The 16,612-nt window shown below is 44.4% G+C and overlaps 1 protein-coding gene across 2 annotated transcripts in view; it reads right to left on the bottom strand.

Annotated features, from left to right (window-relative positions):
- The window catches only part of LOC132391432 (ferroxidase HEPHL1-like), a 77,574-nt gene that overhangs the window by 2,718 nt on the left and 58,244 nt on the right, over window positions 1-16,612 (bottom strand). Inside the window, exons 19-20 of one of the 2 annotated variants that reach the window (XM_059964617.1) lie at window positions 15,588-15,638; window positions 13,931-14,031 (exon numbers count right to left, since the gene is read on the bottom strand). In XM_059964617.1, the coding sequence (XP_059820600.1) occupies window positions 13,931-14,031; window positions 15,588-15,638 (152 nt within the window). Of the gene's footprint in view, window positions 1-13,710; window positions 14,032-15,587; window positions 15,639-16,612 lie in introns of those variants that run through there. The other variant, XM_059964615.1, reaches the window with a different exon arrangement.

The following is a 16,612-nucleotide window of genomic DNA, read 5'->3' as shown; positions in this document are numbered from 1 at the left end:
CTGATCCCAGATCCTACTCAACCCCTTCTCAATCCCACCTGCCTTCTCGCCATATCTTTTGATGCTCTGACCAATCAGGAAACTATCAACTTCTGCCTTAAACAGACCCACGGACTTGGCCTCCACCACAGTCTGTGGCAGAGCATTCTACAGATTCACTACTCTCTGGCTAAAAAAATTCCTCCTTACTTCTGTTCTAAAAAGCCACCCCTCAATTTTGAGGCTGCACCCTCATTTTCTGGATACCCTCACCATACGAAACATCCTCTCCACATCCACCCTACCCAGTCCTTTCAACATTTGGTAGGTTTCAGTGAGTACAGGTCCAAAGCTGCCAAATGCTCCTCATATGTTAACCCCTTCATTCCTGGAATCATCCACGTGAACCTCCTATGGACTCTTTCCAACAACACATCCTTTCTGAGATATGGGGCTCAAAACTGTTGACAATACCCCAAGTGCAGCCTGACTCATCTCTTATGAAGCCTCAACATTATCTCCTTGCTTTTATATTCTGTTCCCCTTGAAATAAATGCCAACATTGCATTTGCCTTCTTTACCACAGACTTGACATGTAAATTAACCTTCTGGGAGGCTTGCATGAGGAGTCCCAAGTCCCTCTGCACCTCTGATGTTTGAACCTTCTCCCCATTTAGATAATAGTCTGTACTATTGTTCCATTTACCAAAACATATTATCATACATTTCCCAACACTGTATTCCATCTGCCACTTTCTTGCCCATTCTTCCAATTTGTCTAAGTCCAGCTGCAATCGCATTGCTTCCTCAGCACTACCTACCCCTCCACCTATCATCGTATCATCTGCAAACTGTCGCAAAGCCAACAATTCATTTATCCAAATCATCAACAAACAATGTGAAAAGTAGCATTCCTAATACTGACCCCTGAGCCATCCAGAAAAGCCCCCCTTTATTCCCACCCGCTGCCACCTGCCTGTCAGCCACTCCACTATCCATGCCAGTATCTTTCCTGTAACAGATTTGCCAGGCAAGGTTTCCTTTCACAGAAACCATGCTGACTTCCACTTCCTTTATCATTAGTCTCCAAGTTCCCTGAAACCTCCCCAATTGCTGAGGTACAGCTAAATGGCCCCACTATTTCCTTCCTTTATCTTCCTCCCTTCTTAAAGAGTGGGGCAACATTTGTAATCTTCCAGTTCTCTGATACCATGCCAGGATCAAGTGATTCTTGAAAGACTGTGACCAATGCATCCATCATCTCTTCAGCAACCTCTCACAGGACTCTGGGATAGAGTCCATCTGGCCCAGGTGACTTACCCACCTTAAGACTTTTCAGTTTTCCTAGCACTTTTTCCTTTGTAATAGCAATGGCACTCACACCTGCTCCCAGACACTCACGGACCTCTGACACACTACTAGTGTTCTTCACAAGTGAAAACTAATGCAAAGTACCCATTAAGTTCATCTGCTATTCTTTGTCCCCCAGTACTACCTCACCAGCATCATTTTCCAGTGGTCCAAAATCAACTCTCACCTCCCTTTTACTCTTCATTTAACTGAAAAAACTTCTGGTATCCTGCTTTATATTATTAACCAGTCTGCCCTCATAGTTCATCTTTTCCCTTCTTATAGCTTTTATAGTTGCCTTTTGTCAGGTTTTCAAAGCTTCTCAATTATCCATCTTCCCACTCACTTTTGCTACCTTATATGCCCTTTCCTCGACTTTTATGCAGTTCTTAACTTCCCTTGTCAGCAATGGTTGCCTATCCCTGCCATACGAGAACAACTTCTTGCAGGACATAGCCATCCTGCCCCTTGTGAACTATTCAGAGACTTTAGCCATCTATGTTCTGCCATCATCCCCGCCAGTATCCTCCTCTAATCCACCGGGCAAGCTGCTCTCTCATGCCTCTGTAATTCCCTTTATTCCATCGCAATACTGACACGTGACTTATGCTTCTCCCTCTCAAACTGTAGTACGAATTCAATCATATTATGATCACTGTCCCCCAAGGATTCCCTTACATTAAGCTCCCTATTAAGATCTGGGTTATTACACAACATCCAATCTAGGATGGCCTTTGTCCAAGTTGGCTCAACCACAAGCTGCTCTAAAAAGCCATCTCGTAGGCATTCAACAAATTCCCTCTTGTGATCCAACAGCAACCTGATTTTCCCAATCCCATTGCTTGTTGAAGTCCCCCATTACAATTGTGTCATTACCCTTATTTTATCCATTTAGAGGCTGCACAAACATGAAGCATTGGAGGCTGAGTGGAAACCTGATAGAAGTTTTTAAACTGTAGTATAGATAGGAGAGACAGTCAGAATTTCAAAAGTTTTAAAGTGCATTTATTATTAAAGAATGCATAAATTATACAACCTTGAGATTTGTTTGCTTACAGGCAGTCGCAAAGCAAGAAACCCAAAAGAGCCCAATTAAGAATAAGACCAACACCCCAGTGTCCAGAGAGAAAAAGAAAAAAAAACAAAACATGCAAACAATGGAAACAAACAATAACAGCAGCATTCTGAACCAGGTGGAGTCCTTGGTATTCCGTTCATCTTATTAACTGGGCAAATCACCACAAAGTTCACAGACACAAAGCACTGCAGCCAGGGCCCTAGCGTCGTGTAGAGAGAAGCCTCCTAGACTATCTGGGCTGGTGTTTAAATTGTCTGGACCTTGCACTAGGACCCACACCACCGTCAGCGAATCACTCTAGGCCTCGAACACACCACCCAGCGACTTGCTTCAGACCTGGATTCGCTGCCAAAGGAACCATTCTCAACCTTTCCAAATTGGCTCCACACTTAGAAAGATCCACCCTCATACCCGGGTTAGCTGAACGGGCATTGGAACTCCTCTGTCCGATCTTGTCCTCTGTGAATCGTCTACTGCAACCAGCACAGCTCCAACTCCAGGCACATCTATTTAGCAGCACACCAGCAGGGTGGATCTTGTGAATTCACTTTGCCTTCACACACTTCTTCATTGCTTTGCAGTGAAAGCTTCCTGCAATTTACTTCAGATAAAAGTGTTTTCTCCCCCCAAAGTAGAAATGTTAAATACAAGAGGGCATGCACTTAAGGTGAGAGTGGGGAGGTTTAAAATAGATGTGGGCAGCAATTTTTTTTTCTTAAAGAATAGTAGATGTCTGGGTGAGGCAGTCAGTGGTGGTGGTGTAAGCAGAGATGAAAGAGGCATTTTAGACAGGACAAGTGAGACCTCCATCAGACCATAGCTATTGCCTACAAACACAAGCATGGGCAGTACAATATGGAGAAAGCAGTTACCCATGTAGTAAGCACTCCCTTTCCATGCATTTGATGAACCCAAAGAACAGCAGAGATTGGTAACAGTTTGGTACCAGCAGTGTCGCAGGAGTTGTCCTTTGGGGCTCCAGCTCCGGAAATTTTCCTGAAGGTTTAGTCTCGAGGCCTTCCCCATGAGTGGTTAAAACCGCACGGCAATGGATCAGTTTCCCTTCTCCTAGGTAAGCTGCTGACCCCGGCTGACGTCTGCCCAAAGCGACGGGTTTTCAGGCGCCAGTAACCCTCCTTTGCCCCTTCTCCTGTCAGTAGAAATGGTTCTGCCGGGCTCAATAGCTAAGCCACATGAAGGCCAGGAGCTGAACTTGGTTGTCAGAGGCTATTTGAGGCACTCGCCATTGGGAGCATTTAGTAAGTAGTGGGAGCTTGTCCACACTACCACCCCTGGTTATGACAACCTTAAGGAGGGGAAGGGAAGGATATAGACAGAATTTCAGCATTAAGCCTAAACATAGAACATAGAAATCTACAGCACAGTTCAGGCCCTTCGGCCCACAATATTGTGCTGACCATATAATCTACTCCAGAAACTGCCTTGAATTTCCATAGCACATTGCCCTCCGTTTTTCTAAGCTCCATGTCCCTATCTAAGAGTCTCTTAAAAGATCCTATTGTATCCAATTCCACCACCACTGCCGGCAGTGCAATCCACACACCCACCACTTTCTGTGTGAAAAACTTACCCCTGACATCCCCTCGGTACCTATTTCCAAGCACCTTAACTGTGCCCCAAACTATGCCCCCTTATGTTAGCCATTTCAGCCCTGAGAAAAAGCCTCTGGCTATCCACATGATCAATGCCCCTCATCATCTTATACACCTCTGTCAGGTCACCTTTCATGCTCCGTCACTCCAAGGCCGAGTACACTCAACCTATTCTTGTAAGGTACACTCTCCAGGCAACATCCTTGCAAATCTCCTCTGCACGCTTTCTATGCTTTCCACATCCTTCCTGTAGTGAGACAACCAGAACAGAGCACAGTACTGCAAGTGTGGTCTAGCTAAGGTCTTATATAGCTGTATCAGTACTTCACGGCTCTTGAACTCAATCCATTGGTTGATGAATCCCAACACACCATGTGCCTTCTGAACACTGTGAATCTGTGCAGCAGCTTTGAGTGTCCTATGGACACGGACCCCAGGAACTCTTTGGTCATCCACACTGCCAAGAGTCTTACCATTAATACTGTTTTCTGTCTTCAAATTGACCTACCAAAATGAACTTACCTGGGTTGAACTCCATCTGCCACTTCTCAGCACAGTTCTGCATCCTATCGATATTCTGCTGTAACCTTTAACAACCCTCCACAATGACCTCAACCTTTGTGTCATCAGCAGACTTATTAATCCACCCTTCTAATTGCTCATCCAGGTTATTTATAAAGATCACAAAGAGGAGGGACCCCAGAACAGATCCCTGTGGAACACCACTGGTCACCGACCTCCATGCAGAGTACAAACCATCTACAACCACCCTTTGTCTTCTGTGGGCAAACCAATTCTGGATCCACAAAGCAAAGTCCCCTTGGATCCCATGCCTCCTTACTCTGAATGAGGCTTGCAAGTGGAACCTTATCAAATGCCTTGCTGAAATCCATATGCACTTCATCCACTGCTCTAACTTCAATGTGTTATCCTCAAAGAATTCAATCAGGCTCTTAAGGTATGACCTGCCATTGACAAAGCTATGCTGATTATTCCTAATCAGAATATGTCTCTCCAAATGTTCATAAATCCTGCCTCTCAGTATCTCCTCCAACAATTTTTTTTGGGGGGGGGTCTATAATTTCCTGGGTTATCTCTACTCCCTTTCTTGAACAAGGGAACAACGTTTGCAAATTGCCAATCCTCCGATACTTCTCCTGTCCCTATTGATGATGCCAAGTCATCACCAGAGGCTCAGCAATCTCCTCCCTCACTTCCCACAGTAGGCTGGGGTACATCACATCCGGTCCTGGTGACTTATCTAATGTAATACTTTTCAACAGCTACAGGACATCCTCTTCCTTAATGTCTATACACTCAAGCATTTCAGTTCACTGTTAGTCATTCCCACAATTGCCAAGGCCATCTTCACTGGTGAATACTGAAGTATTCATTAAGTACCTCCACTACCTCCTCCGATTCCATGCACATATTTCCACTATCACATCTGATTAGTCCAATTCCCACACAGCTCATCCTCTTGCTCTTCACATAGTTGAAGAATGCCTTGCGGTTTTCCTTAATCCTGCTCGCCAAAGCCTTCTCAAGGCCCCTTCTAGCTCTCCTAATTTCATTCTTAAACTCCTTCCTGTCAACCTTGTAATTTCCTAGAACTCTATCACTACCTAGTTTCTTGAACCTTTTGTAAGCATTGCTTTTCTTCTTAACTAGATTTTCTACATGCTTTATGCACATAGTTCTTTTACCCTACCATTCTTTCCCTGCCTCAATGGAACATACCTATGCAGAATGCTACTGAGCATTTGCCACCTTTCTGCCGCGCATTCCCCTGAGAACATCTGCTCCCAAGTTCCTGCCTAAAAGCATCATACTTCCCCCACCTCAGTTAAATGTTTTCGGAAATCGTCTACTCCTATCCTTCTCCAGCGCTAGTGTAAAGGAGATAGAGTTGTGATTACTACCTTCAAAATGCTCTCCCACTAAGAGATCTGACACCTGATCAGTTTCATTTCCCAATACCAGATCAAGTACAGCCTCTCCTCTAGTTGGCTTATCTACATATTGTATCAGGAAACCATCCTGAGCACTCCTAACAAAGTCCACCACATCCAAACCCATTTGTCTAAGGAGATGCCAGTCAATATTAGGAAAGTTAAAATCACCCATCACAACAACCCTATTATTACTGCACCGTTCCAGAATCTGCCTCCCTATCTGCTCCTTGATCACCCTGTTACTATTGGGGCATTGGTCTATGAAAACACCCAGTAGAGTTTTGCCCCTTTCCCTTTTCTGACTTCCATCTACACTAATCCAGTAGACAATCCCTCCAAGACTTCCTCCTTTTCTGCAGTCACGATACTATCCCTGATTAGCAATGTTGCTCCCCTACCTCTTTTGCCTCCCTGTCCTTTTTGAAACATCTAAAGCCCAACACACTCAGCAGCCATTTCTGCTCCTGAGACATCCAAGTCTCTGTTATGGCCACAACATCATAGTTCCATGTATTGATCTACGTTCTGAGTTCCTCTGCCTTGTTTATGATATTCCTTGCATTAAAATAGACACATCTCAAACCATCTGAGTGCACCTTTGCTCTAAAATCTGCCTCTCCTTCCTCACAAACTCCCTACAAGCTGTCTCTACTTGTGTGCCAACCACCCCATCCTCTGCCTCTTCACTTCTGTTCCCATCCCCCTGCAAATCTAATTTAAACTCTCCCCAATAGCCTTAGCAAACCTCCCTCCCTCCTAGGATATTGGTTCCCCTCCAGTTCAGGTGCAACCCGTCCTTTTTGTACATGTCACACTTGCTCCAGAAGAAGTCCCAATAATCCAGAACTCTGAATCCCTGCTCCCTGCTCCAATCCCTCAGCCACGCATTTATCCTCCACCTCATTCTACTCCTATACACACTGCTGGGTGGCACAGGCAGCAATCCCGAGATTACTACCTTTGAGGTCCTGCTTCTCAGCTTTCTTCCCAACTCCCTGCATTCTGCTTTCAGGACCTCCTCCCTTTTTCTACCAATGTCGTTGGTACCAATAGGTACCACGACCTCTGGCTGCTCACCCTCCTATTTCAGGATATCGTGGATGCGACCAGAAACATCATTGACCCTGGCACCTGGGAGGCAAATTGCCATCTGTGTTTCTTTATCATGCCCGCAGAATCATCTGTCTGTCCCCTGACTATAGAGTCCCCTATTACTGCTGCCATCCTCTTCAGTACCCTACCCCTCTAAGCCACAGGGCTAGACTCAGTGCCAGAGGCACTGTTGCTTCCCCCAGGTAGGCTCTGCCCCCCCAACAGCACTCAGACAGGAGTACTTATTGTTAAGAGCCTGCCTCTGTGAGGTACTGGTGTCTTCTAGCCAGATGTGTCATCATTCCTGCCAGCGAGCAGGCATGTGAACAAGGCTCAGGCCCAGGCCTCACTTACCAAGGAATTGGATAGATTACTGTCTGCTTCAGATTATGAATCCCTCAGACTATTCTCTGAATACAGACTGTAGACAATTTGCAGATGCTAAAAATTCGAGCAACACACACAAAATGCTGGAGGAACTCAGCAGGCCAGGCAGCACCTATGGGAAAAAGTACAGTCCACGGTTTGGGCTGAGACCCTTCATCAGTACTGGAGAAAAAAAGACGAGGAGTTCGAGTAAGAAGGTGGCAGGAGGGGAGGAAGAAACACAGTGGTAGGTGAAACGGGCAGGGGGGAGGGGCGAAGTAAAGAGCTGGGAAGTTGATTGGGGAAAGAGATGTAGGGCTGGAGAAGGAAGAATTTGATAGGAGAGGACAGAAGAACATGGAAGAAAGAAAAGGGGGAGGAGCACCAGAGGGAGGTGATGGACAGGTAAGGAGATAAGGTGAGAGAGGGAAATGGAACATGGTGAAAGAGGTGGGTAGGGAGCATTACCAGAAGTTTGAGAAATCAATGTTCATGCCATCAGGTTGGAGGTTACCCAGATGGAATACAAGGTGTTGCTCCTCCAACCGGAGTGTGGCCTCATCGCGACACTGGAGGAGACCACGGACTGCAATATCGAAATGGGAACAGGAAATGGAATTATAAATGGGTGGCCAACAGGACGTTCTGCTTTTTCTGGCAGAGCACAGGTGCTCAGCGAAGTGGTCTCCCAATAGACGTGGAGATATACAATCTCACCGATATACAGGAGTCCACACCAGGAGCACTGGCACTGACTCAACCTGCTCACAGTTTAAGTGTTGCCTCACCTGCAAGGACTGTTTGGTGTCATGTATGGTAGTGAGGGAGAAGGTGTAGGGGCGGGTATAGTACTAGTTCCGCTTCCAGGAGGGAGATCAGTGGGGAAGGATGTATGGACAAAGGAATGATCCCTTCAGAAAGCAGAATGTGGAGGGGAGAGAAGGATGTGCTTGGTGGTGGGCTCCCATTGGAGGTGGCAGAAGTTATGGAGGATTATGTGCCAGACGCAGAGACTGGTGGGGTGGTAGGTGAGGTCAAGAGAAACCCTATCCCTGATGGGGTGGCGGGAGGATGGTGAGGGCAGACATGCACGAAACGGAAGAGATGCAGTTGAGAGCAGCATTGATCGTGGAGGAAGTAAAGCTTTCTTTCAAGGAGGACATCTCCTTTGTTCTAGAATGAAGAGTCGAAGGAGATGAAGGAATTGAGAGAAGTGAATGATGTTTTTACGAGTACCAGGGTGGGACAAGGTATAGTCCAGGTAGCTATGAGAGTCTGTGGGAGTATAATAGATATCAGAGTTACAGACAGAGGGATCCAAAAAGGGAAGGTGGGTGTCTGAAATGGACCAGGTAAATTTGAGGGCAGGGTAGAAGTTGGAGGCAAAGTTGATGAATTTGACAAATTCAGCATGGGAGCAGGAGCAGCACCAATGCCGTCGCGATGTAGCGTAGGAAAAGTTGGGGAGAGACACTAGTCTAGGCTTAGTCAGTTCCACATAGCTGACCAAAAGACAGGCATAGCTGGGACCCATGCGAGTGCCCGTGGCTACACCTTTTGTTTGAAGGAAGTGGGAGGAGCCAAAGGAGAAATTATTAAGAGTGAGGACAAATTTCGCTAGATGGAGGAGAGTGGTGCTGGAGGGGAACTAGTTGGGTCTGGTGTCCAGAGAGAAACGGTATGCTTTGAGGCCTTCCTGGTGGGGGGTGGAGGTGTATAGGGTCTGGACATCCATTGTGGCTCGGGGCCAGGGAACTTGAAATCATTGAAAAAAATCAAGAGTATGTGAAGTGTCACGGATATAGGTAGGAAGGGACAGACAAGATAAGACAGAGTCGAGGTATGACAATATGTTCAGTGGGGCAGGAACAAGCAGAAACAATGGGTCTACCTGGAAAGGTAGATTTGCGGATCTTGGGTAGGAGGTAGGTTTGGGAGGTGCAGGGTGAAGGAATTATGAGGTTGGTGGCAGTGGATGGGAGATCCCCAGAGCTAATAAGGTCAGTGATGGTGTGGGAGACAATGGCCTGGAGAAGGAGGGATCTGATAAGACAGGACTCTTTAATGGGATCCTGTTCAAGAAGTAAGTAAGAGGAGGTGTCACTGGGCCTCAGCAAGGTAGAGTTCAGTCCACTAGCCTTCTACAACATCACCCTTAACTGCAGGTTTGATGGTGAGGTAAGGATTAGTGGAGGGAGTGGAGAGCAGAGCGTTTGGTAGGAGTGAGGTTGGAATTGGAGAGGTGCGGTGATGTTGAGAAGGTTGATTTTCCCTCGTCAGTTAGCAAAGTAAAGATCCAGAGCAGGGTGTCAGGAAGAGGAGAAGGAGAAGGGTTGAAGATGGGAGAAGTGGTCGTCGGTGCGGGGTGGAGAAGTAGGCATGGAACATAGACAAGGTTCAGGGAAATACACTCTTTCAGGAGCAGAACAATGTGTTGACTGCAGTGATAAAGAAAGGTAGCAAATAACAGCTTAGAAGACAATGATATTATCATTGTTCTCTGGCATAGTACAAAGGAAGACAAAGGAGATGGTGATGGACTTTAGGAAGACTAAGCCTGCACTGCTCCCTGTTACTATTGATGGTGAGGACATGGATGGGGTGAGGATCTACATATACCTGGGGCAGCACCTGGATGACAGACTTGAGTGGAGTACCAATACAGGGCTGTGTACAAGGAAGGCCAGAGTCACTTCTACTTCCTGAGGAGACTGAGGTGTTTTGGAATTTGCAGGCCTCTCTTTCACATGTTCTACCAATCTGTTGTCGACAGTAGAATCTTCTATGCAGTGGTATGCTGGGGCAATGACATCAATACAGGTGATGCCAACAGGTTCAATAAACTGTTTAGAAAGGCTGGCTCTGTTTAGGAGTCAAACTGGATACACTGGAGGCTGTGGTGGTACAAAGGACCCTTCGGAAAATCCTGGACAATGCATGCCCTTCTCACCCTCTGCTGCCACCTTGGCTGCACAGAGGAACACATAGTAACAGACTAAGGCAACTGCACTGCTCCAAAGAGCGCTGTATGAGGTCATTCTAACCCTCGGCCATTAGGCTCTATAATGAGCCAACCTTTCACCGGGGAAGTGATGACCCCCTCTTCCTGTTAGACTGTTTGAGGTAACTTACGTTTTTTTATTCTTTATTTCTCTTCTAATATTTGCTTATCTGTGCACTTGTAATACTACTTTGACACTGTAATTTCCATTGGGACCAATAAAGTATCTATCTATCTAGTAAGGATCGGAATGGAATGGAGGGTTACACCGTCTGTACACTGAATTCATCTCTTTTATATGAAGAAGTAAAGTTAAGAGGAACTTTTCTCCATCTCCCTCTGGTGCTTCCCCCCCCCTCCACTTTCTTTCTCCTGAGGCCTCCCGTCCCATGATCCTTTCCCTTCTCCAGCTCTGTATCGCTTTCACCAATCACCTTTCCAGCTCTTAGCTTCATCCCACCCCCTCCGGTCTTCTCCTATCATTTCGCATTTCCCCCTCCCCCCCACTTTCAAATCTCTTAGTATCTTTCCTTTCGGTTAGTCTTGACGAAGGGTCTGGGCCCGAAACGTCGACAGTGCTTCTCCTTATAGATGCTGCCTGGCCTGCAGTGTTCCACCAGCATTTTGTGTGTGTTGTTTGAATTTCCAGCATCTGCAGATCTCGCGTGTTTGCTCTTTAAGAGGAACATGGACACTTTGATGCTATTCTTAATCTAATCAAGTTAAAATTACCAGCCTGATTACTCTGGAATGGTCTCATTTGTTTAAAAAGTCCCTCCTGATTTTTAGATTTATGTATGTTTTTGACTTCATAAAATAGAGCCAGTATTTATTGCTATCTTAATGGGCAGCCATGCCAATCTAAGAAAAGCTGACTGCTCTCCATTGCCATCTCCTGTTGCTCCCTTCTCAGTCCTGCAAATGTAAGGCTGCGAACAGCCCAATGTAGGTGTGTTTCTTGAGTCAACTGCATACACAAGTGGGGTGGTTTGACTGCTCTTTCACTGTGCAAATGTAATCAGAGGTAATTGTCAGGTAAATTTAAAAGCGCAGATTTCCGGTCAAGTGATCAGCAGCCGCCCCTGTAAAAGAGTAGCAGGGACTATTAAGTACAAAGCACATTGGTCTGGTTGGTTAATTTGATATAAAAGAAACCACAAATTGCCCAAAAGATTTGTGGTCTGTGGATTTGTGGATAAAGAAGCAGGACTGTGATTGTTCATCGACAGTAGGAACATTTAGAAATCAAGTACCTGATAAGCTCAGAGAAGAAGGATGGTGAGAAGGAAGGGGACACCAGTGACAAGGTAGAGATCAAGAGGTTGAATGGCACAAGTGGAGGTCCGACCTGAGAGCAAGTGGAAGGGGTTGGCTAATCACAACTGATCTGTCTGGAGGAGATGCAAGTAGAGTGAGGACAGAGGACAGAACAAATAAATAACATTGTTTTCCGCCCGCTGCTCTGGCGGTGAAATCTGAAATCAAAAAGAATACATCCAGGTGTCCACCAGGTTGTGCAGCATCTGCAGATATAGTTAAGCAGAATTAACTTTGAATTTGATGACCTTTTATTGGATTGGCCCACCTCAGATACAAACTGAGAAGGCAGCTTATCTGACATTGCTGAATTCAATATCAGGACCGGAAGGCATTGTTGGAAAATGGAACGCTGTTCCTCAAGCTTACTTTAAGCTTTATTGGAATGGGGCAAGAAGTCAACCAGAGAGAGGGCAGGCCAGGAGTTGGAGGGATAGAGAATTAAAATGACAGGCAGTGTGAAGATCAGCATCACTCTTGCAAATTAAATGGAGCTGTTGTGCAAAGGGACCACTTAACACAGAGACCACAACAGACACACCGAGTGGAAGACACCAAATTGCTGATTGCTCAGGAAGGAGTGCAAGGCTGTTGTTGCTTCTCCAAGGAAAGACACAGTGAAAAGGGGAGGAGGTGTTGATGGAAATGAAACAGCAAACCAGGGAGTTGTGGAGGAGATGGTTCCGTTGAAGTGCAGAAGGTGGACAGAGAAATGTGTTAGCTAATGGAGTCACATTCCGATCCATTCTGGTGACGACCCCCATCTCTGCCAACGGCCAGCAACTCAGCCTCGTCCGTACCTGCTTGTCTCGGTGCTGCTTTTCCTCCACTCTCCCAGTGCCCCACTTACCAGTGGCAGGAAAAATCTAATTTTGTCAACTCCAGCTGGAGAAAGGAAAGCAAAAGATGTCCAGCAGTGTATCACTGTTTCTGTAGAGGATTGACTGTTGTCAACCCTGAGTGGTAACAAAGACACAGTCAGAAGCACAGCGAGTGAAGCACAAGTCATTGCTGTGATCTCATGCCAGTGCCTCTGCAGGGCTCTGCCAAACCACATGGATATAACAGTAGTTCCTCACGGGGGGAGGGGGGCTGCAATCTGTGTCAATCTTTCCCCACACCTATTATCTTAAAACCTATTGAAAAGGCTACTAGCAAAGATGTGTTTTGTTGGGTGCAAATTAAGCCTAAGAAGGGGCTTCCTCCACACCACCACTCTACTGCTTCCCACATACCACTCTCCTAGCTGTAGTCATCAGATAGCTATATCTAGCCAGCCTGATTTCCTTGGCAGAGGCCATTTCCTTGTTTCCTACCACAATTCCTGCTCCTCCATTGATTCTTTAGGACACCTTCCCCTGATGTTCTGAGGTAGGAAGCAAATCTGAACTACTTTGATCAATCCTCAGATTTAAAATACTCCAGTCCTCAAAAGAGTTTCGGATTAACGGGGAATTGCACTGGACATGGAGTAACGGTGAACCTGTAGTAAAGGTCCTTCAGTTGATTCAATAGTATCAATTTTGAAGTGTTTAGCAAACACTAAAGAGCTGGGGTCTTGCAATTTCAACCATTGGGCATGACCGTAATATATCACATCTGCCTCACATCAAGGATGGCATCAAGGTTAGTGGATGAGAATGGCCAAAGGAAGTGCCAGGCCCTGTGATGGGCAAGTTCCATTCATTGTGCTTGAAGGCAGACAGTGTGCAAAAAGAGCAGAATTATAATAATTTAACATTTACTTGAGCAGCTTACTCTGTGACCTCATGGTTAGATTATTGGGTGGTTGGATGATTAAAATTGACCCTCATGAGTTTACTTTGAGAAGAAGCTTCTCACACAATACTCTTTAACAGAATTTTACCCTGGGTTTTCACTTACATTGAATATGACTATATTTTAGAATTTTCTCCCAAATTCAGAAGTCTGATTTTAATTATTGTATTGAGTCAAATAAACCTTCTATCAGAGAGATCTTTATCAGATAACATACAGGTACACTCATTCATATCAATACAATTACAAAATGTTGTATTTTTGAATACACTGAATAAACAGTGACAACTATAACAATAAATCAAATTCTATTCATGGGAAATGAAGCATGGGTCACTGGTTTATAGGACTTCGTTCTGCACAAGTAAATAATAACACTGAGAAATGCCAAAACCATTACCAATAGAAGGCCCCCGGTAATGAGAAGCAATGCCAGCATTAATTTGATTTCTTTTTTATCAAGCTTGTTTCCAAAGAGGTCTAATGTTAATGCAGTACCACCTGTAAAAATAAACAAGAGTATTTTATTGTACATGTCTGTCTTTTATCCAAATTAACCACAAAAAAGGGACTATAGATAATTCAAAATGGTAAGTTGCTTCCCAAATTACAAAATAAAAATTTTCGGCCAAGTTTTTCATCCATTTTTTAAAAGCCAGTGTGAATTTTAGCTAAATTATTCTCAGAACCCAATCTATAATATTTATGCAACACTCCACCTTGATTTTACTAAACATTTGACGTATTGTATTACACAGATGTATATATTACAAATAGACTTGGTTCATATTTTTAGTATGAATACTTAAACTTGTTTTACTTAATTCCAAAGCCATAGGATCATACAGAGATACATGTAAAAAGACCGATCAGCTCATAAATTTCATGTAAACCATCATCCACTCGTTTCCACTAATCCTATGCTATCCTCTTCTTTTTGTTCTGCTCCCATCCTCAGCAACTTCCCCAGAGATGTGAAAGAAAACTACAGCATCCCCAGGAAATCCCTGGATTCATGCGGAGAATGTGCAAACTCCGAACAGACAGGACCCAAGGTCAGAACTGAGCCCTGATATCTAGTGCCATCTCCACTAGATAAGCCATTGTGCTGCCCTTGTTTAAGATCTAGGAAAGTGACTTAGGTTTCACAGGAACAATGTGGTTTAAGATATGCAAATACAGATTTAGAATGCATTTCAATGTCATTCTTATTTTTCAACTTGAAGGCATGTCTTCAAATACCTTCTTCCAGTTAAGGATCTTTCAAAGTCTACAGCATTTTTAAAGGATATCAGGCAATTCCTGATATCCGCAGTGATGGACATCAGAGGAAAAAGTTGACCTCATCCCCAAATGATGTTCTCGCAGAAACAGTTTCACCGAAGTCCGAAGGGTGAAAATGAGTAACCAGAGCTCTGGGAAATGCAGTGCCCTTCCTCCTACTCTCACAGTCAGAGGCTCTGCTATCCGATCACTACCCTGTCAGATTAAAGGTAGATTTAAACATTCTCTAAACCTTATTCACAGCAAGTCAATTACAAAAGGGTTACATAAATGGTCAAAATAACACCTAACAGTACTACCTGCTGTTTTACAGGTCACTGATAGATGGATGCACATAATCTTTTTGTCCAGTGTGTTTGCGGACAAGTTCCAACTCAAATTTCACAGATAATTCTACTGTACAACTATTCCCCAGACAACGATATTTTGTGTTTCCTGCTTCATTGTTTACAATCAGGCCTTGCCTTAAGTAAGGCACCCCACTCACCCCCACTATCATCCTATGTAATTCTGCCCATATTCAAGGTTGTTATTGCAATCTCATCAATCCATTTACAGCCAAGCCTGAGGCAAACTGCTAATACAGATGGAGTTTACTAGCATGAACTGTCCTATTACAACTATCCTAGTTCTCAAGAAACCTATTGGGAGACTATGGGTGCCAAACCTGCATAATTAGCTCAAAGGCAGGAATGCTACCAGAAGAACATGCACTTCTTAAAATCTGTAAAAATGTAACCATAATTTGTCTCCATTCAATTTCAAGAACACACCATTTCCTGCAGAATCTGTAGACAGCTGTTTCACAGTAGTCCTTACATCATCTATTAAAAACATGAAAGTATCAATGAGTGAATACTTTGTTACATTACTCTCAAAGATCCAAAAGTATATTAGAAAAGGATTAACTTTAAACATTGTGTAAAAACATTATTGTCATAAGCAAGCAAAGAACAGTCAACCTGACAACATAGAAAATTCAATTTACTGTCCATGAGCAATGAAAACTACAATGTGACAAATGAAGACTGCAAACTGACAATTAAGACTTTAAACTTGACTCTTGGAACTACTTAAATAATTCCACTATAGGGTACCCTGACTACGTGAATCATTTCAAAATATTATTACTGAAAGTTAATATGCTGATACAGCAACAATTAATACAATTAACTGGTATTCTTTTTCTTCATTGGAGTAATTGCTGTGGGTTTGTCAAACTCCAGATAATTTCAGAATGACATTTTTGCTCCTATGCCAAAAGTTGCATGCCATAAAGAGAACTGAGACTATTGAATCTTGGGGATGTTTTGGGAGAGTTTGGGAATTGAGACTTGGGGGATTGGTTGTGGGGGGTGGGTGGAGGAATTGAGACTTACTGGAACTTGGGGATGGTTTGGAAATTGAGACTTGGGCGATTGGTTGGGGGTGTTGGGAATTGAGTCTTATTGAGACTTGGGGGATTGGTTGGGGGTATTGGGAATTGAGTCTTATTGAGACTTGGGGGATTGGTTGGGGGTGTTGGGAATTGAGTCTTATTGAGACTTGGGGATTGGTTGGGGGGTGTTGGGAATTGAGTCTTATTGAGACTTGGGGATTGGTTGGGGGGTGTTGGGAATTGAGTTTTTGAGACTTGGGGATTGGTTGGAGGTGTTGGGAATTGAGTCTTATTGAGACTTGGGGATTGGTTGGGAAGGGTGTTGGGAATTGAGTTATTGAGACTTGGGGATTGGTTGGGGGTGTTGGGAATTGAGTCTTATTGAGACTTGGGGATTGGTTGGGGGTGTTGGGAATTGAG

Source organism: Hypanus sabinus, chromosome 3 (genome assembly GCF_030144855.1).
Source record: "Hypanus sabinus isolate sHypSab1 chromosome 3, sHypSab1.hap1, whole genome shotgun sequence".
In the NCBI taxonomy this organism is placed as follows: Eukaryota; Metazoa; Chordata; class Chondrichthyes; order Myliobatiformes; family Dasyatidae; genus Hypanus; species Hypanus sabinus.
Note: the sequence above shows the minus strand (reverse complement) of the source record. Positions and strands in the feature narration are given on the sequence as shown.